The 21,915-nt window shown below is 47.4% G+C and overlaps 1 protein-coding gene across 2 annotated transcripts in view; it reads right to left on the bottom strand.

Annotated features, from left to right (window-relative positions):
• Positions 1-21,915, bottom strand: part of ZNF704 (zinc finger protein 704) — a 200,661-nt gene that overhangs the window by 84,951 nt on the left and 93,795 nt on the right. For both annotated transcript variants that reach the window (XM_070391854.1, XM_070391853.1), the window contains exon 2: positions 2,490-2,731. In XM_070391854.1, coding sequence (XP_070247955.1) covers positions 2,490-2,710 — 221 coding nt within the window. In that variant the 5' untranslated portion in view covers positions 2,711-2,731. The remainder of the gene's footprint in view (positions 1-2,489; positions 2,732-21,915) is intronic.

Genomic DNA, 21,915 nt, shown 5'->3' with positions numbered 1-21,915 from the left:
AGCAGCACAGGAGAGAGGCGTGGTGGCTCAGAGGCTTCCTGTCTTAGTTGCTAACTTCCCCCACATTTTTGTAGGTATTAGGAAAGGGGGTTGCAGTATATGTGCATTTAAATTAGAGAAATTCACCCACAGGCATATGGCAGGAAGGAAGAGCTGCTTTTAAAAACAACAGACAGGAACCCCACCACTCCATCCCATTCGATGAAACGTTGCCCCAGCGTAGCAAGGGAGAGAAGACTCGTCTTTTTAAAACTGATTTCAGAGCCCAAGTCTTTCATGTAGCTCTGGTCTCCCAGGTGACCGAAGGCATCGTGAAAAATACTTTTGTCTGTACCTAACCTTGGCTTCTGTGTGGACTGTAGACGGCAAATCCCTGGCTAGAGGACTTGGTGGTGTGCTGACGGCACCATGTGCTCCATTAGGCCGTAATGTCAGTTACACTGGTCCCAGTACATTCCTGGCTCCTTCCTTCCAACCACTGCCTATGCCTGTGCTTTGGAAAGATCGCTTGGCTGCTGTGTCACAAAGACAGACCTTAGCCAGTGGACAGGAACAACAGTTACTTGGTGACGTGAATCACTAACATGATGGAAAAGGATAGAAGTGGACAGAGGTTTCCCGGGAAAGGTGCCGGGATGGCTGCTTCGTGGAGGTTGCTTTGGTTGCCAACAGGGGTCCACAAATTACACAGCATCAGTATTCTCCAACACGGCATTCTCTCCCAATGCACACCTTTTAATGTTGACTAAGATAAGCTCAGAGCCACCTTTTTACTCCCCCTCCTTCGGCAGTTTCCCATTGGTTACAGAGTGCAGCCCCAGGCGCCGTGCATGCAGTTAAACATCTGCTCGGGAACTGCTGGGCTTCTGGAGTTTCAGTAACAGTGATACCCATCTTGCCTAATCTCTCACTTAATTTCAAATGTGAGACAGGAGACTTGTCTATAGTTGCATAGTATATACAGACCAAGGAAGAAGTGTAGGGAACACCATTGAAATGTGGAGTCACAGTTCTCCACTGTGCATACAGGATATTGCTTGTAGCTCAAGTAATTTTCTAATTTTGAACACAAAGGTAGGGAGTTTCTGAAATTCAAACTATACAATTCCCAGAAGGATCCCACAAGACAAACATGATCTCATTGTATCCAGCAAGTGATAGATATGACATCACTGCATTTTTAAACCCCGAAAAACAAACAGTGCCGTATGGCTCATTTTTCTTTTTGCCAACAGCAAACTAACAACAATCTGGCGCCTTCTAATAAACTGCTGCTGGCTCTGGGAGTACTCGGGGCCGCATTTTCTTTATCCCCTTTGCTACTGGTTTGCTAATAATTTCTTTAGCCTCAGAGTTATAATTAGAAGATACTTACTACTTCACATAATCAAACTGCAATTGCTATTTGGGTGAAATCCAACCAATTTAAGTATCAGTACTTAAAAAAAACCCACCACAAAAAAATAAAACAACAGAAAAACCCAATATCTGGCAAAAGAGAATAACAAACACCATGCTCTAATGAGCAGGTAGTCTAATAAGGTTTGCCTAACGTCTGAGTTATTTTCTTTGGGAGGTTGGAGAGCAAGTGATATGAAAAATATCAATCTGTTTAAAGGCATCACGGTGTGTAAATGGCAACAATGAAGGCTCTTCCATAACACGAATGACGGGAACAAGGATAAAAAACTCACTTGGGGTTAGAAACGTACCCGAGCCCTCGGCCTCTGGTTACCCGTGTGCTCCTGGGTGATCGCCCCACATTTCTGAGTCTGTTTACTCATTTGCAAACTGGAATTACAATACCTCACTATCATAGACACATCGCGTTCGGAAGCCCCCCAAATCCAGGTGAGATAAACGATAAGCAGGAAAATAAGCAAAGGTCTCCGCGTGTGTTCCTCTCCGTGCCACAATGTTGGTCCAAAGGCCCCGATGGGGCTTAAGTAGAATTATGTAACAAAAGCGTTTGGTATTTCAGATCAAAACGCAGGCCCAGTTCCAAGGTAGATCTGAGTTTAAAGAGTTACCCTGATATAAACCACACCAAACCTTTTCTGAAACGCATCACACATAAATATTTTAGGCTTTGCAGGCCACCTCTGATTTATGTCACACATGCTTCATTTTTTCAACCCTTTAAAAAACATAAAACCACCCTTACCTCGAAGGCCACACACAAAAAAGGCCAGGGGCAGACCTGGCCCGCGGTCGACCGGAGACCAGCGTCCTTACTGTTAAGCTCTGCTCAGTCTACATCTCATGTCTTCAATGGCCCCCTCCCTTTTTTCTCTTTATTATTCATTCGCCAAAAATCTAATGAAATTTTCTTTTCTAGCACTACAGGAGTTCCAACTACCGCGGCCTTGGGTCAGTTCTGAAAAGCTCTATTCACACAAGCACCAGAAGGAAGTTCTTGGAGAAAACCTTTCCTAGGTTTCTCTACTTCACACCGCACTCCTAGCGGATGGAGGACCCGTGGGCCTTACCTGGCCGGGGGAACGTCGATGCTGGAGGAGACCACTTTTCGCTTCTGCTCAAGGAGACAGATGGAGCGGGCGTTTTCCCTGTCATGGTCCGGCCCTCGGGTGGCTGGCCTGGTGTCGGCGGTTTTCACGTCTTCCTCCATGGCCAAGGGGAACCAGGGCTGATGAGACAGTTTTTTACTCAAGTCCCGTTTTAGGTCCTCGGGGTGAAACGTGAAGGTCATGTCCCGCTTAATGCTCCCCACCTGTGAAATGAACACAAATTCTCACTCACACACCTGTGAGTTCTGCAGGACCACGTGCAGGCGGCCGCCAGCACAGACAGCAGACGCCACCCTCCCTGGTCATCTTGAAGGTTGTGTAGTTTAAATGGGAAAAATGCAACATACAGATAAAATACCTGACACCACAAAGTAATGTACGATTAATGCATCTTCTGTCCTCTGCAGACAAAAGCATAAAACACAAGAGAAGCCTTTCAGGAGAACAGAAACTTCAGAGGTTTGAAAGCATAAGACTTGTAAAAAAAATCCAAAAATTTAAAACATCATTGCTTTCTACAGCTGTGAAAACTCAATTAAATCAATAAATTCCTTTATTTATTTTAAGCCTTTATTGTTAGAGTATTATAGATATACCTCTTCTATTGCCCCTCTCCATTTGGTTCCTGCCCTGCCTCAGGCCTTCACCACCCTACTGTCTATGTCCACAGGTAATGCATATATGCACATAGGTTCTTTGGTTAATCTCCTCCCACCTCCCACCCCCTTCCCTCTGAGATTGGTCAGTCTGTTCCATGTTTCCATGCCTCTGGTTCTACTTTATTCATCAGTTTACGTTGTTCATTAGATTCCTTGTTCGTTTATTTTGATTTTTAGATTTAATAGTTGATAGATACACATTTATTGCCATTCTATTGTTCATATTTTTTACCTTTTCTTTTGTTCTTCACCTTCTCCTTCTCCTTCTCCTTCTCCTTCTCCTTCTCCTTCTCCTTCTCCTTCTCCTTCTTCTTCAATACCCTTTAACATTTCATGTAATACTGGTTTGGTATGATGCACTCCTTTAGCTTTTTCTTGTCTGAGAAGCTCTTTATCTGACTTTCAATTCTAAATGATGGCTTTGCTAATCTTGGTTGTAGGTTCTTGCTTTTCATCACTTTGTATATTTCTTGCCACTCCCTTCTGGCCTGCAAAGTTTCTGTTGAAAAATCAGCTGACAGTCATATGGGTGCTCCCTTGTAAGTAACTAACTGCTTTTCTCTTGCTGCTTTTAAGATTCTGTCTTTGTCTTTAACCCTTGGCATTTTAGTTATGACGTGTCTTGGTGTGGGCTTCTTTGGGTTCCTCTTGTTTGGGACTCTCTGCGCTTCCTGGGCTTATATGTCTCTTTCTTTCACCAGGTAAAGGAAGTTTTCTGTCATTATTTTTTCAAATAGATTTTCACTATCTTGTTCCCTCTCTTCTCCTTCTGGTACCCCCATGATGTGAATGTTGTTACTTGAAACTGCCCCAGAGGCTCCTTACACTATCTTCATATTGTTTTATTCTTTTTTCTTTTTGCTCTTCTGATTGGGTGTTTTTTGCTTCCTTATATTTCATTCTCAACATCCTCTACTCTACTGTTGATGCCCTGTAAATTATTCTTTATTTCAATTAGTGCATGATTAATTTCTGACTGGTCCTTTTTTATGTTGTTGATATTCTTATGAATTTCCTTGAAATTCTAAGTTCCTTGAGCAGCCTTATAACCATTGTTTTGAACTCTGTATCTGGTAGTTTTCTTGCTTCCATTTCACTTAGTTCTTTTTCTGTTCTTTCATTTGTGACATGTTTCTTTGTCTTTGCATTTTGGCTACTTCCCTGTGTTTGTTTCTATGTATTAGGTAGAACTGCTATGTCTCCCAGACTTGGTAGAGTGGCCTTGTGTAGTAGGTGTCCTGTAGGGCCCAGTGGCTCAGCCTCCCTAGTCACCTGAACTGGGCACTTCAGGTGCACCCCTGTGTGAGCTGTGTGCACAGTTCTATTGTAGTTGAGCCTTGATTAATGTTGGCATCACTGGGAGGGATTGACACACAGGCTAACTGGTTGTGAGGACCAGATGCAATTACAGCTGAAAAGCTGCTGTACAGGAGACACTCCTATGGAGCAGGACTTGCTTCAGTGGGGCTTTGGTGCTCACTATGTCTTCCCCTTGAGCAGGGGTCCTCAAATTATGGCCCGTGGGCCACATGCAAATACAAATATTGTATTTGTTCCTGTTTTGTTTTTTTACTTCAAAATAAGATATGTGCAGTGTGCATAGGAATTTGTTCATAGTTTTTTTTTTTTAAAACTATAGTCCGGCCCTCCAATGGTCTGAGGGACAGTGAACTGGCCCCCTGTTTAAAAAGTTTGAGTACCCCTGCCCTTGAGTATGTCACTCATGGATGTGTAGAGTTGTGATCGGGTGTGGTGTGAAGCTATCCACTAGGTGCACTGGCTCTGGGGCCTCCTGGGAGGTACAAAGTCAGCCTATGCCTATGCCCTGCCCAGGGCAACCCAGCATGAGCTAAAAAGCAATCTGCAAATGGCTGCTATTTGTGTTGAGCTTGGTGGTGCCCAGGAGAGGCCAAGCTGTGAACCAGGGTGGGCTGCAGCTAGTGCCGGGCCTGGGTCCACTTATTGAGAGGTACAGGGTAGCCTGAGGCCAGCTGCTGCTTGTTTGAGAGATTTTAGGAAAGTCCAAAGGATGATACAAGAGAGGCCAGTTGAATGGAAAAGCCACTGGAAATTGCTTGGATGAGCCTGCAAGCAGGGAAGGGTGGGGTCTCAGGGAATCACCAGGGCAAGGATAAAAGTGTGAGCCAGGTTGATGGAGATTCAGATATGGCGCAGCCTGTCAGCTCTGTGGCAGGGAGGGCTCAGCAAAGGAACAGTGGCCTCTGCCAGGCCTCTGTCTTGAGGAAAGCTGCCCCTCCAGCTCTTGCCCTGACTCCAGGCAAGTTAGTTCCTCCCTGATTATCCCAGGTTCTGAGTAAGTCCATGCACAGGCCCTTTAAGAGAACTGCCTGGGACTTCCACAGCCTGCGTGTCACTCAGTCAAAATCCCTGCTGGTTTTTACAGCCCAAAGTTACGGGGACTTCTCTTCCCAGCACTGGAAACCTGGGTTGGGGGCCTGGTGTGAGGCAGGGACCCCTGTTCCTCCGGGGGGCCTCCACAGCCTAAATATCCCTCCCCATTAAACAAACACTGCACGTGGGTGTCAGTCCAGCCAGTTCTGCGATTCCACCCGTGTCTTTGCCCCTCCTACTAGTCGCCGTGAGCTTCTTCTCTAATTCCCTAGTTGTAGGACTTCTGTTCAGCTAGATTTCAGGTGGTTTTGAATGACGGCTGTACTGTATTTAGTTGTAAATTTTGATGTGGTTGTGGGAGGTGGCGAGTACTGTGTTTACTTACACAGCCAGCGCGTCCAGAAGCCTCTAAAATTTTTAAAGTCAATAAATTCTTAAATATTTCATGCTGATTATGTTCACAGAAGACAGTGATGATTAAAAACACCAAGGCTACCCTTGACTGTGAATACTGATCTTCACCTACTCTTTCGCTCATGGAGACTTGGATTTTATCCTTTATTTGCAGCAGTTAATATCTTAAGGAAATCCCTCCATTGATATGACAATAAAAAGGACATAAGCCTTCCTTATTGTTGACTAAATACAACGATGCTTAAGGCGTAAGACAAATATAAAATGAAACCGCAGGGAATTGAATCGGTGATTTCAGAATTCAGGAAGGCTGAGAAGGAGACTGACGTTACAGAAAGGTTTGGGTGAGGTGATGGGATTGGAGCGAACCTGGTCCAGTCTTAAGTGCACGAAGAGAGCCGGTGCCCTGGGCCCTCACTCTCAGGGATTTCGAAACACGCCCGTAAGACATGTCACAGGTCCACACCACGTGCATCCCTCAGCACTGAGTTTCTGAGGTGAGTAAATCTTCGCCCACCCACTCGCGTAGAAGCTCTGCTTGTTTGTTTCTTCTTAATTTCAGGTAGGGGGAAAAGCACAAAGAAGGTGATCAAATAGAGTTAGAACTTTAAAAGCTAAAGCCACAAACAAAGAATTTTTCAGAATAACATGAGACTAGGATGCATGTTCAGTGAAAGTGGAGACTTGGCAAAGTATGATATCAGTGGCCAGAAACTCTCAGACTGAAGGGAAGCTCGGAGGTATGTGTGTGCTGGAGTCACAGGGCCTGCCCACAGATGAGGGCCGCTATCGCCCAGGGAGGACCTGCGCTATCTCGGGGACTGGGCCCAGCTCGCCGGCTGCATGTCAGGCAGGAGGGCCTCCCTGTGCTCCCGGAGGCCGAGCCAGCTCCACAGAGAACCGTCAGTCACGCCTGCCCACTTGTAACTCACTAACCAGTGACCACGTTTCTCAGAGCGCCTTAATAATATAAAAGGCCAAGAAAAATGAGTGTCTTTAAGAGCTAACTGTTTTAATGACACCAATACATTATACAGAGGAGTAAGAAAATATTTCAAACTTCCAATAATGCAATCAGTGTTCAATAACAATGTAGTCTATTTATTATTATTATTTTTTAATACTCACCTGAGGATATTTTTCCATTAATTTTTAGGGAGAGTCAAAGAGAGAGGGAAGACAGCAGAAATATCAATGTAAGAGAAACATGAGCCCCGACCATGGCCCAGGCCGGGGAGGAGCCTGCAAGCAAGGTACATGCTCTTGACTGAAATCGAACCTGGGACCCTTCGGTTCGCAGGCTGACACTGTATCCACTGAGCCAAACCGGCTAGGGCAACAACAATGCAGTTTAGAAAATTGACAAATGCAATTGCAAATGTTTTAAATATCCATCTTTAATCACTTTCTGCACCATGTTTCCTGCCTGGAGGCAGGCGTGAGAGCGGGAGCTGGCTCACTCCCAGAGCAGCTCAGTCCCAACCAATGTTACGGCGGAAACATGCTACACACCAGGCATAAAAGAGGAAAGCAAAGCCTGGTTCTGATGTTACCAACAATCTCTCCCTAAGTGCCAAGTACATTAATTAAATATTTAAGGAGTCATTAATATTCATCTGTAGCAATAATTGACATCCATGCCTCCCTGGGGGCCAACAGAGCTGGTGGAATGATCAGTCCAAAGAGAGGTGGGAGGGGAGAACATTACAGCAAGCTCAGCTGCTAGCTCACAAACGGAGGGACAAACCCAAGCATCTACAGCCAATTAATGGAGAAGTGATGCTATAACTGTACGTCACACTCTTAGCCAAGACTTCATAATGAAATACATTATAGTAATATTCAACAATGTAAACTATTAATCTTCTATAGTGCATTCCAAACAAAAAACCCATGTCTCTGTAGTAATTAGGGAATTTTCACAATGCAATGGCTTCAAAGACTATTCAGCCCAGACACCTTGTCTAAAAGTGGAGTCAAAATGAGTTAGAAATGACCAAAGAAAACAAAAATGCAGAGCGAGGAAGAGATTATGGAGACCTGGAGTCCTAGGCTCCGTGGTTTGTAAGGTGCAGGGACATGGGGATGTTCATTGTGTCACTATATTTACAGTTTACACAGACAGTGATGCCATCTTTAATGTCCTTCTTTTTATATCCGATATTATATTTCAAAGATTTTGTAGAAGGAGAGTTCACAGGAGAGCAGCGTGGAGAGAGGACGTGAGGTAACATCTTGAGACGTTGGGCTCAGAAGTGGCCCGAGGAATTGGGAGGTGGCTGGAGAGGATTCGGGACAGGGAGCTTTCATGGAGATGACACAGGAACCATGGGCCAGCAGCTCCCCTCCTGGTGGCTCCCCAAGGAGACGCAAGCACATGCCCATACACATCCTGTAAGGACTGCTCACATGGCCACACAGAATCGTGTGAGGACTGCTCACATGGCCACACAGAATCCTGTAAGGACTGCTCACATGGCCACGCAGAATCCTGTAAGGACTGCTCACATGGCCACGCAGAATCCTGTAAGGACTGCTCACATGGCCACGCAGAATCCTGTAAGGACTGCTCACATGGCCACGCAGAATCCTGTAAGGACTGCTCACATGGCCACGCAGAATCCTGTAAGGACTGTTCACATGGCCACGCAGAATCGTGTGAGGACTGCTCACATGGCCACGCAGAATCGTGTGAGGACTGCTCACATGGCCACACAGAATCCTGGAAGGACTGCTCACATGGCCACACAGAATCGTGTGAGGACTGCTCACATGGCCACACAGAATCCTGGAAGGACTGCTCACATGGCCACACAGAATCCTGGAAGGACTGCTCACATGGCCACACAGAATCCTGGAAGGACTGCTCACACGGCGCTGGTCAGAGCCAGGCAGTGGGAAACCACTCCCATGTTTATCAACTGAAAATGGGTGCGTGCGCTCTGCTGCCTGCACAGTGGGCTGTTGTTCAGGAGTGAGATCCCGGCCCCGGGCCGCACGGATGTACCTGAGGGCATCGTGATCCACACTGCGTTACTGATCTGTAGAAAGTGGTCAAATAGGTCAACCCGAGGAAGAAAGAGTGCATTTGGGTTTGCCTACCACTTAGGACTACGGGAGTCTGACTGTCTCCTCAGGAGTAAGGTATTACTTGGGTGTTGGGGGAATGTAATGCTTCTGGACTGTGCACAATTCTGTGAACATACTAAAAACTCCGAATTCACACCTTAAAGCGTGACTTGTAATGGGCATCGGTTACATCTCAATAGAGCTGTTACAGTAAAAACAGGTGGGGGGGGGGGGGGAAGAGGGTGTCTGAATGCTGCTGCTCGGCTATACCCCTCCCCTTACCCCCCCCACCCCCCATTCCACCCCCCCCCTCCCCCGCTCCCTCGTGGGCTGGGCTGAGATCCAGTCCATCACGGAGCAGGGACACTTTGAATTCCTCCACCGGAGAGAGCGGGTCCTTCCCCTGCCCAGAGGGGGCCCCAGCGTGCACAGCCCTGGTGGCGGGGACACTCGGCCAGCCGGGCTGCTTACAGCGGCTGCCAGTGAGGGAGGGCTCCTTAGGACCAGCTGCCGTTGGTGTTCCTGGAACAGTGTGGGCACCTGGGAATGCTGCTCCCAAGGAGGCCGGGGCTCAGCCAGAGAACCAGCCAGGAGGAACGGAAACCCAACAGCACGGGGAGCTCGACAGCAACATCCATGCAGGGACGTGCAAAAGGAGAGCGACAGGGCCCGCCGAGCCAAGTGAGGACGCTCCGTCCCTGGGGACACAGCTCCGAGGAAGGGTGGCGTCCCTGGGCTGTGGACCCTGCAGAAGTGCCGGGGAGCAAGCAGCACAGGCCAGAGGGCCCTGCCAGGTGGCAGCAGAGCAGGTGCGGCTCTCCCCAGGTGCGCTCCTCTGCCCGTCCATCTGCCTGGAGCAGAGGCTCCCTGCCCCCCGATTCACTGACCCTCAGCAGGGAGTGCTCCCCAGGACCCCAGTCCACCAGGGGAGGGACACAGGCGTCCGGGCAGGTGTCAGGCTTCGTCTCCGCGCCCAAAGCTTCGGAAGGCGAAGGAGACGGCAGGCTGGTGCCAACAGTCACAGAGACACACCCGGCTCTCTGCCGGGAGCACGGACCTGGCAAGGCCACCTGGTCTCCGGAGGCCAAGAACGTCCTGTCGGGAGCGTCGCTGACTGGACGTGTGGCTTCACCTGACCTGCGAGGAGGCGGGAGGGAACCGCCAGAGCAAAGTCCCACCTCGGAGCCTGACAAATACCAAGGAAAACAGGAGAAAAGGCAAGGCGGAGGGTTAGGAGGAATCTCAGTCGGAATTTTAGAAATTATATCTCGTGGGCAAGGAAGGAATCCCTGACTGTACTCCCGGCGAGGCTGGGGCTGGGTTCTGGCCGCCCGGTTTCGGGTGGACGCTGGCAGATGGGAACTCGGACCCGTCGGGCGGCCAAGGCTCCTGGGGAGGAGCAGGGGGTGCGTGTGTCGGGGACAGGCTTCTGGTCCACGTGGCTGGTCTTCACTGCATGGCGCTCCCCCAAGGGAGGGGCTGGAGTCCTGGGACCAGGGCCCAATCCCTCCTGGCCTCAGGGCTCCTCTCCTCCTCTTCCCTCCTCACTCTCCCTCCACATTGCAGTGAGGTATTTAGTTCCTATAAGAAATACTACTTTCTACTTAACTGTTCCCACGGACTCATAAGCTGGTAAGCGGGGGAGTCTCAGAGACTCCCAGTCTCACTTATACATTTTATTTTAACGATTTTTTTTGTCGAGTTTAGACGTACTTTTCATTTTTTAAAAAAAAGTTTACTTATTAAAAAACACACACTTGTTAAAATTTCAATAAGAAAGTGTGTAAGATAAAAGAGGGAAAGCTGCCTGCTCCTCCCCACTGCACCCCAAACCTGCCAGACAGGTCCAGCGGGGGGAGAGCGCCTCCAGCTCACGCAAACCCCGAGGTCTCCTGAACCCGCCGTCTGTGCTGCCGGTGCTTCGACACCCGTGTGATGGCGTGATATGTATTCCCCATGACGTGTCTTTTCACTGCACAGTAACCCATGGGTATCCTTTCATGTTAGAAGCAGATCTACATTTAAACATGTTGACGACATAACATTTCACGAGATCATATTTATAAACCCATCTCTTCTCGACATCACTGAGATGCTTCCAATGTTTCATTATTAAAAGTAACGCCGCAGCCTGACCCCATGGCTCCGTGGTTAGAGCGTCAGCCCACGCAGTGGAGGGTCTCGGGTTCGATTCTTGGTCAAGAGCGTGTTCGATCCCTGGCCCTGGTCGGGGTGTGTGTGGGAGGCAACCAATCAATGTTTCTCTCTTTTCCCTTCCTTCCTTCCCTCCCTTCCTCCCTCCGTGTCTCTCGCTCTCTCTTCTACTCTCTCTAAAAATAAATGGAAAAAATATCCTTGGGTGAGGATTAACAACAAATAAGAAATAATAATAATGCCACAGTGACCTTCCTTGTGGGTGTATGTTTATACCTTTATGCCCTTAAGCAAACATTTTGTAGGAAAAGTTCCTGGAGGGTGGAAGTGCTGAATCAAACAACCAACGTTTTGTTCATGGGGAAACACAGTGCGAACGCCCCCCGATGGACAAGGCCTAAGCCACTAAAAGGGCATCGGACACAGCCATGCTGTGAGGAGGAACACATGCCCGTGACTTATTAGGAGAAGCAGGCAAATGGCACGCGAATGTGTCAGGCTCGATTTCACTGCATGTAGAAGACCGTGCAGCCTGCCGGTGGCTGGTCGGTTGGGGCGTCGTCCTATGCACCAAACAGGTTCCCGGTTCGATCCCCAGTCCTGTGCATGCAGGAGGCGGCTGATCGATATCCTCTCTCACATCGATGTTTCTCTCTCTCTCCCCCAACCCCTTCCCCTCTTTCTAAAATCAATAAAGCATATCCTCAGGTGAGGATTACAGAAAAGAAGAAGAGAAGGCGGATTACTAAGGAGCTCCACCCCTTAGAGAGTAGAGGCCTGAGTGGGTCACGAGGGCGCCTTCCTTTCTCCTCTTGTATCGTTAGACCCCATGTCCACACAATGTTTAAGTGATGAAATCATGGAAAATATTTACTTTCTTTAAGGTTTTCAAATTTTTAAAAATTAAAATAAAGAGACAATTTTAAAATGAGATTCAGGAAAAGTATGAGGACTAATCTCTGAGCTGGTTGCCAGGTGAGGGTGCGGGCCTCTGTTGCTGGGAGTGAACCTCTGTGGGAGGCGGGGCCAGGAGAAGGGAGCCAATGTCAGTGTGTCCTGCACCCCTTTGTGCTGGCATCGAAGGGGATAAACTAAAAAGCACAAACAGGCATTAACCCCAGATTTCTTATAATATTAAAAAATGCACATTCCCTAAACACCCATCAATAACTTTAGGGTTAAATATGCACCAATAAAATGTATGGTGAAAAACAAAGACATATTTCTATATTTATTGACTCAGAAAAACATTTAATACAGTCATTGAAAACAAGGAAACAGAAATGAGTCGATGTAACATGATCTCTGAGAGGAGGGATGTGTATCTATAAAGAGAGAAAAAAAATCTGGAAAAACTTGCCAAAATGTTAAGAATGGTATTCTTGGGAGCAGAATTATAGGCCAATTTTACTTCCTACTTTGTTTTAATTCTTACAATGTTTGTGTATAGTTTTATGTTTCAAAACCTATGAAGTTATTCTATTATGAAAAATACACATTTTTTATGTAATTAACTTTCTTAAGAACCTGATACCTCATACTTTTTATTCTACCAGCTTTCACTTATGTGTATATTAAAGGGGGAAATGAATTACTTACAACAATACATCCATTTACACTATGACTTTTCACAGATGATTGGCTCCCCTCAGCATACAAAACCACAGTAGCTTCAACTGAAACCTCCTGCCACCCAACACAGGCGCCTTCATCCACATCACACACACACTCGCTATCCACGTCCTTTCCTACTAGAAAACAAAGCTTCATGTTCAATTATCCGAGAATACTACCAATTACTGAGTGAGCTGACACATAAAACTCAATGCTTTTATTCCAACGAACAGCTTTTTTTTTTCCCCAGGAGAAGATAAACAGCATATCTATGAACATGATATACTTGGGAAATTTGCAATATTTTAAACAAGAAGTTAAGGGATCTATTTAAATCTTGAATTTCTCTAAATGGTGTCCTTTGTAAATTGGATGCTACTTTCTAAGACGGTGACTGAGCTCACCAGCTTTTCTCAATACGAAACCATCTGGTTTCCCCAGGAGGACCCTACGGGCGCCCCAGGAGAGAGGGTGGCTTCTCCCTCAGCCACTGGCTTGACCAATCCCTCCTCTGTCTACACTCAAGTGCATCCCAGGACACCAACACCCTCCCCGCGGATTTGCCCTCGTGAGATGCCAGCAAGCATGCGTCAACACTCACTCCTGGAAATTGTATTCACTCATTTCAATCCAATAAGATTTGAGGAGTTGGCCCTGGAGATTCACTGAACTTCCAGGAATCATCTGCAAAAAGCCAACCCATTTGCCTTTGGCGGCTTCTGAACAGCAAGAAATTCTGGAAGAGAGAATGAAATTCAGGCCACAGCAACAACCACCATTGGAGAACAAGCTGTAGGAGGCAATGCTTGGAAAATCTTCCATTCGAAACCACTTGGGCACACCAGACAAACTTTGTAAGAGAAATTTTCCTACTTCAGATAGCTTTTTCTCACATTAGCAATGATTTTAAAACTTGCTTTCAAAGCGCATAAATTCCATACATAGTGACTGACGTGTGAACTGCAGTGTGGAAACGGAATCAGACCCACAGATGTTAAAACATGTCACAAAAGAAGCCAAGGTTATATGAATAATAGGAACTATTGGTTTTTTAATTAATTAAAAATACTACCACTCAGGGTCATGCTCAAAGAAAGATCAGACTCTTTCGTTGATTGATAAAACCGTGTCCAAAAATAGTCCACGGAACTCTACTCCTCACTTCAGATTAAATTCTCCATGTCATGCCAGGCACCCAGAAAAACCAGTGGGCTGGCCAACTCCCCAGTCCTGAGGCAGGAAGTAGAAACACTGCAAACACCGTTGCTTCCCATTGGTGGCCTCTTGACTCTATCATCCCCTTAGCCCTCGGAACCAACCCAGGGTTTCGTTGACTACTTCATCCACAAGCCTATGGCTTCTCTATACCAAGACAGAGTAGCTGGCGATGTGATGTTGGGGCAGCAAATAAAACTCAGCACGTCGGAGTTGAGCCCCGTGTTGGGTTGGGGCATCATGCCCGCCCACCTTCCAACTTCCCCATCTCAGCCATGAGAGTTGTTGGGGCTGGGCTTACGACAGCATGTTTTAAATTAATGTCTTCACAAGCTACTATCCAACAGCGCATGACCTGGTTTGACTGATGCCGATTACTCATCAGTTAGCACGGAGAGCGCCTGCAAAGCTTCTCGGCGGAAGGCAACTTGGCCGGGGCTCCGAGCCTTCTATTAACATTCTGCAAGTGAGAGCACGCACTCGGGTATTTTTAAAAAGCCTTTCTGACAAGTCCTGAGGGGAAATGTCCATTTCTGTAAAGTCAATAGTCAATTCAAGCTCAGCAACGTTCTTGTATATTTCTTCCAGCCAAACGTAAACAACAGGGAAAGTGAGTGTCGGGCCAGTGTTATTGGGTCTAACTTCAGTCTGGAGAATTCTGAATCTAGCACATTTGTTTTGTATAAATTGAAGTTTAACTCGACCAGTCACATCCAACCCCTGGGGAAATCCTGTGGACTTTACCTTCAAGAATAGACCCAGAATCCAGTCCTGTCTCACCTCCGCCATCCACAGTGGACACCTGGTCTGGCCACTGTCAACCCTGGCTGCATCTGAACAAGCCTCCTCCCTGGACCCGTTTCCATCACTGCCCTGCATTCCCAGCCCCAGTTCCTCTTTTTTCTTTAATTTTTTTGAATCCTCATCTGAGGATATATTTGTATGGATTTTATATAGAGAGAGAGAGAGTGGGAGAGAGAAGAATCAATGTGAGAGAGAAACATTGATCGGTTGCCTCCTGTATGCACCCTAACCAGGGATTGAGCCCACAACTTAGGTATGTGCCTGACCAGGAATCAAACCCCCAACCTTTTGGTGCCTGGGATGATACCCCAACCAACTGAGCCACTGGGCTAGGGCCCTCCAGTTCCTCTTGATAACAGCAGCCGGCCTGTCCTGGTGACAGCAGGCTCAGCTCGTGTCCCTCCGCAGCACAGACCGCTCAGGGATTTTCAAATTCATCAGCAGCCACCACAGTCTCACAGCCTTTTGCTCACAGAGCAGATTAAGAAGCAGATTTTAAGTAGAAAAGAATATTGGTTGCCAAGGGTTCCTCCTTAAACATACATTTCATTTAAAATACAACTTATCATTCCTTTGAGCAGAAAACAACAAGTGAAATGAAAAACAAAACCTGAAAACGAATGAATTTGCACGTTAGCTTGGATTGTGATCCTAGTTTGCAGGGAGCCAATTAATTCCACTAGCAGCACAGATGACCAAATAAAATCTGTTAATAAATGCAGCTAGTGCATATCCAAGAAAGTAAGCAGGACATACTAGAATAAGTTTGTACATCTGCTTATCATAATTTTAATTATTTAAAATAAAGGTCCAACTGGTGTATAAGAGAGTAGGTGGCAATGTGAGGAAGAAAAACCTGCCACTTCAACACACTGTTTCAGACGAAAGTAGACAGCTCAGAGGAAAACGGGGCCAACCCACGATAGATGAGTAAAAAGGTGCCCATGACCTTTCAACCCACTCAGCATCCTTCCATCCTGCTTACTGCCTGTGGCGTCAGGCTTTTTTAGCCAGCCATAATAAACATACGTGTGTGTGTGTGTGTGTGTGTGTGTGAACACCCTTTTCCTAGTGGTCCTGCACCTGCCAGAGCCCTGACACAACATAACACCTGTGTAAAGTATTTATGCTTTACCCATCTCTCTTCTCTGTGGTCCACAAGCTGCTTGCAGGCAGAGAATAATTTTGCTCAGTTTCGTATCCCAGGCGCCTGATAGGTGCATACTTGGCACTTGATAAGTGGTCACTTAATTAGCGTATGAAGTGATGATAACGTAGCGATGGGGCCAGCCTGTAAGAGCCGAAGGGGAGAGGGTCTGTGAACCCCGAGATGGGAGTGATGGCTGTTCCGTATTCACAGTACTCTCGAGTATACCGAGGCAACCACAAGGACAGTCGCGGGAGTAATAATAATGGCTGTGAAGTACCAAGACACCGATTAAAACCTCTTCACACACGTTATTTCACTCCAATCCTCCTCCAGATCCTGAAAGGACAATCTTTAAAAAGACCCTTTCTGGACCCTGACCCTGCTCCCCTATTGCTGCCGTGGGAGTCAACTTATAAGCAAGACGTGTCTCCACTTTCCACCTATTCCCTCTTCTACTTCAAGTCAGAACCTCCCACCACTCGGAACCAGCGACAGGTCCTGAAAGCCAGACCTTCCCCACGGCTGCCGGCAGCACCAGAACCGTGGGCACCAGAACCATGGACGTAGGTTTGCCAGCACGTGCTCTGCACATTGCTGCCCCTCACTGGCTTACTCGTGCCTCTGTCGCATGCCTCGTGGGTCAGGGGCTTGGCAGAACCTAAGTCACAAGGGATTCTAGCTGCAAGCGATTCGGGATATTCTGGCCACAGCAGCACGGGAGACGATGCGGAAGGGATGGTGGAGGTGCTGGGAGGGAGTCTTTGCAGCCTCCTCTCTGCCACCTGTGGGAAACTGTTTATTGCCTTCACTACCTTTGAAGCCCTAACAAAGGTCGGAGCTAGGCGCCACCTCTGTTTGTCCAGACAGTGGTAACTGAAACTACTCCGCCATTTATTATGTAAATCCTTGCTGATGGGCTAGTCTGCCTGTTAATGGGGGGTCACCTGCCTAAGGGCTATGCTATGAGTGCATCCCAGATCAATAAAAGCTTGGTGAGGCCTAAGCACGGGTGGAAGTCCTTCCCCTTGAGTTGGACTTGCCCGCCTGGTCCCCCAATATTTCAAATTATCTCTTGTCTTTTCATTTTCATTTGTGTGCGGCTCTACTTCCAGGTCCTGAACCCTGACCCACACGGGACGTGGGAAGGAAACACCCAACAGCTACCCACAACAGATGTTTGTAATCTATAAACGTCTCTCCACTTCTATGGCCGCCACCGTTTCTCACTTGGAATACCACAGCAGCTTCTGGTCTACTCTACCCACTTCCACCCTTAACTCCCAAGAATCCACACATTATTAGAGAATCAAATAAGAATGAAGAAGAATATTTTGTAACTTCAATAGACCGTGTAAAAAGATTATTAGTAATAAACTATTGTTCTTAGTTATAACTATTAAAACTTTGAAAACATTTAAGTTGGCAGCTACCTATGTGACATGCCTGAAAGGTGCCAGGAAGATGCCTGGTGCAGATATGAAACCCAATGCCTAGGAACGAAGCCAGAAAGTCGATCAACAGGGTTTAAGCATGCTTACATTTCTAAGCCAGCATTACTGGTGAAACACTAAATATCCCAAAAAAAGGAGTCAAATAAAACTGGAATCAAATCCTAGCTCTGTCACTTGCTGGGGGTGAAGGTCAAGGTCTGGTCCTCGTCTATGAAGCAGGCATGACGGGTGGCAGAAGGGGCACCCAGTACCAAGTCTGCAACAGTGCTCTCACTACAGTGCCTGGTGCAGGTCATATGGGCAGTGAGCTGCGGCCCCTTCTCTCGGGCAAGATCTCACGGAGGGAGGGATAACGCTGGCGTGATGGTTAACGGAAGACAAATGCTGTAGCCATCTGACACGGGCTTAGTGCATACAGGGGACACTCACAGAAAGGGAGGCGCTGGTGGGGAGCGTGCGGCAGCCGGAGGCAGGGAAGGAGTTGCCTGGAGTGGGAAGGGGTCATCCAAGAAATAGAAATAGCAATAAAACCAGGAGGAGATCGTGAAACCCGGCTCACTGTCTAAAAGCTTTTGCCTGCCCTAGCCAGTTTTGCTCAGTGGATAGAACGTCAGCCTGTGGACTGAAGGGTCCGGGGTTCAATTCCAGCCAAGGGCACGTACCTCAGGTTGCAGGCTCCCGGCCCTAGTTGGGGGCATGCAGGAGGCAACCAATCGATGTGTCTCTCTCACATCAGTGTTTCTCTCTGTCTCTCCCTCTCCCTCTCCCTCTACTCTCTCTAAAAATCCATGGAAAAAATGTCCTCGAGCGAGAATTAAAATAATAATAACAACAACAATAATAAAAGCTTTTGCCTGACGTGAGCCCAATGGGGTGAGTGGCATCAATGTCTGGGTCACTGCCCACTCACCCCACTTCCTGAGCTCTAACCGCCTGCAGGAAATAGGAGCCACAGTGGAGCCGAAGGGAATGGGAGGAAGGAATGTCCGCAGTGGCAACCTCCCTGCTGGACCCCACGGCCTAGAACTGGGACAACAGCCATCTCCCTCAGATCCACGGGGCACTGCATGCGTCTCCCTCACAGGGCAGAGGGCAAGCCTCAGAGATCACCCCAGCAGAGCTCACCCTGCCCTCCACCTGCTCCCACTGCTCCATCCTCAGCTGTATGTCCTTAGAGCTGTGGACAAGCGCAAACCATGGAGAAGACATTGCTTTCCACCAATATTTCTTACATATTGGGCCTATGGACTCAATTTATAGCATTTTTAAACAAATAGAGCCCGGCCGGCATGGCTCAGTGGTTGAGCGTCGACCTATGAACCAGGAGCTCACGGTTCGATTCTTGGTTGGGGCTTGTGCCTGGGTTGCAGGCTGGATCCCCGGTGAGGGGAGTGCAGGAGGCAGCCGATCAATGATTCTCTCTCATCATTGATGTTTCTATCTCTTTCTCCCTTTCCCTTCCTCTCTGACATCAATAAAAGTATATTTTAAAAAAATAGAAACTTTGGGTAAAGGGGGGATAAATGGTGATGGGAGGAGATGTGGCTTGGGGTGGTGAACACACATTACAGGGTACAGACGATGTGTTGTGGAATTGTGCACCTGAAACATGTATGATTTTGTCAACCAGTGTCACCCCAACAAATTCAATAGAAAGGAAAAAACCCAGGAGCCTTGTATTAGTATAAACACCACTAATTCAGTAAAGGAGGAACTTTGCATTAGTTTGTATAGTCTAGAATGGAACTACTTAATTTAGTACTTAAAGACAGGATTTATAGGTGAGATTGTGTAAGTAGTTTTACCGGCTTTGTATACGCACATTCTCCCTAGGAGCCAGCCGGTCCTGCATGACAGTGAGGCCTGGCTGGCGGCCAGGAGTGCTTATCCCAGGACCCTGCACAGAAAATGGTTAAGTGTATATGGATGTCAAGTCACACGTGCGGTTTTTTAACAGTTGAAATCTTGTGCTCATGTGTTACCTGCATGGAGGATATTTTATAAAGAGAAGGTATAGTATGAAAAACCACACTGTATTCTCCAACTTCAAGAGGCAAATATGTTGTTTACAGCCAGAAATATGTACATTCTTCCCATAAAACAGCAGACAGTGACAGACACGATATAAACACCTCTGTGTCCGTGCAACATGCAGTTTAAGTCTGTGGGAATACATTAATTCCAACTAAGACGCCTCTTATCTTATTATTTAAAGATCATTTTCATGGGACACTTTACCAAAGAAATTGTATATGAGATTTCAAAGATACAAATTTTAAAGCCTGAATCTTTATTTCGACCCACACATACACCACTCTCCTTTCTCCCCGGGATAACAAGAAATAAAGATGTTTTAGTAGACCTTTGAAAAGAGTGTTTGCTTGAAAGTAATCTTTCATTCAACAAATATTTTTACTAGATATTGTAGTCACAAGGGGTCGTAGGGACATACACATATGTACGTGTGTGTGTGCATATGTGTACTAAAAGGGTATAAGGTCCCTCCACCCATGGAGCTTGAGAGCAGTAGGGAGAAGGAGCACAGATCAATGAAACCCACAAGCACAATCCTACAACCGCAACGAACACTGCTAGGGAGGAACATGGAGGGGCTAGGAGCACATGAGAGGGAGAAACAGAGCGGTCTGGGGAGGTCTGGGCTGCTATGTCAGAAATATCACAACCAACATTTATTCTGCCCAGTTCTGGAGGCTGGGAAGTCCAAGGTCAGCATCCTGGTCTGGTGAGGGCTGGGTTCCAGTTCATGGAGAGCTGTACCCTCACGTGGCAGAGAGTGAGCTTGGAACTCTTCATTCCTCTGTAACCCTGGGACCTGGGACTGTCCCCTTAGATGGCAGAGGTTACTCTGCAGATGTGACTAAGTTAAGGACCTTGAGGCGGGGAGAGCCTCCTTAATTACCCAGAGGGGCCCGAATCTAATCGCCAGTGATGTATAGAGGGAGGCAGAGGCAGAGTTCACAGAGGAGACGGGTATGCAAGGACGGAAACAGAGCAGATGAGGTGTTTTCTCGACAGAGGAAGGGCCTACAAAACGAGGAACACAGGTGGCCACCAGATGCTGGAAGAGGACACGGCCCTGCCTACACCTTGCCCTCAGCCCACAGAGAACCATATGCACCTCTGACCTCCAAAAGCAATTAAGAGAATAAATCTGTGTTGCTTTACACCACTATATCTGGGGTCATATGTGGCAACAAGAACCTAGTACACAGGGATCCGCTAGGAAGCTACAAGCACTGGCCTAGTGGAGAGATGCTCAGATGGGGAGGTAGAGAGGGTGGGAAGGAGACCTTTTGGAGACATTCACAGGAATGGGTGCCCGACTCGATGTGGGAGGAGGTGAAGAAGATGGACCAGTATGAAGCGTCGTGTGCTCCACTTCTCCACCACAACCAGACTGGGGCAGAGCCTTCTCTACCATCCCACATGACAGTCAGGGCGCCGGCTGAGCGCTTGAAGGTTTGAAGGCAAGAAACAAAAGCTGTTTTTCTCATTTCACATCATCTTGGAGTTTTTACATTTAAAAAATCTATCTCCAAACAGAGTATGCTATTAAAATTTTATGTGGAAGGAGAACCAAGATGGTGATGTACGTAAAACTGGTTCTTGCCACCTCCCACAACCACATCAAAATTACCACTAAAATACAGAACAACCATCATTCAGATCTGCCTGAAAGCTGGCTGAATGGAAGTCCTACAACTAGAGTAGTAAAGAAGAAAATACATCAAGACTGGTAGGAGGGGTGGAGGCACACGACCCAGCTGGACAGACACCCACGTGTGGTGTTTTCATAATCAGGCAGGGTATCTCCATTGTGGAGGCATCCTGTGAGAAGCAAAGGGTCCCAGCCCTGACACTAGACCCACATCCCAGGGTTCCAGAGCTGGGAAGAGAAGCCCTCATAACTTTGGGCTATAAATACCAGCGAGGATTATGGCTGAGTGACATGGAGCCCCCTGGAGACCCAGGCAGTTCCTCTTGAAGGGCCAGAACACAGACTTATAAGGACTCACTCCCTCTGAGCTCCAGCACTGGAACAATGGCTTGAGGGAATTCAGGGGCATACGGGGAAGAACTGTATTGCCTGGCATCCAAGCAAGAACTTGGGGCTGGCTTTCTCCCAGACAGGAGTGCTCGCATAGGTCATTGTTCCTATGCTGAGACCTCTCCCATTGCAGAGCTGACTAGCAGCCAAACCTGAGTTTCCATCAGCCTGGCTTACACCATTTGCTCTGCCCTGATGATTCCCTGAGACTCTGCCCCATCTAATTTGCAGCCCCACCAAGTTGTTTGCAATGGATTTCCCATATGAATGTCCTGTCCTGGCTCAGGCTTCAGACAAAATTTCCTAAAATCTCTCAAACAAGCAGCATCTGGCATCAGTATGCTATCAATAAGAGGCCCAAGAGAGCTTGGCCTCATTTGGACACTTCCAAGCCCAACACAAGTAGCAGCCATCTGCAGATCACTCTGTAACTCTG

The sequence above is a fragment of the Myotis yumanensis genome, unplaced genomic scaffold, assembly GCF_028538775.1.
Source record: "Myotis yumanensis isolate MYYU_CA2020_CCGP unplaced genomic scaffold, mMyoYum1.0.hap1 SCAF_15, whole genome shotgun sequence".
Lineage (NCBI taxonomy): Eukaryota > Metazoa > Chordata > Mammalia > Chiroptera > Vespertilionidae > Myotis > Myotis yumanensis.
The sequence above is the reverse complement of the archived record's forward strand: the minus strand, read 5'-3'. Positions and strand labels throughout refer to the sequence as shown.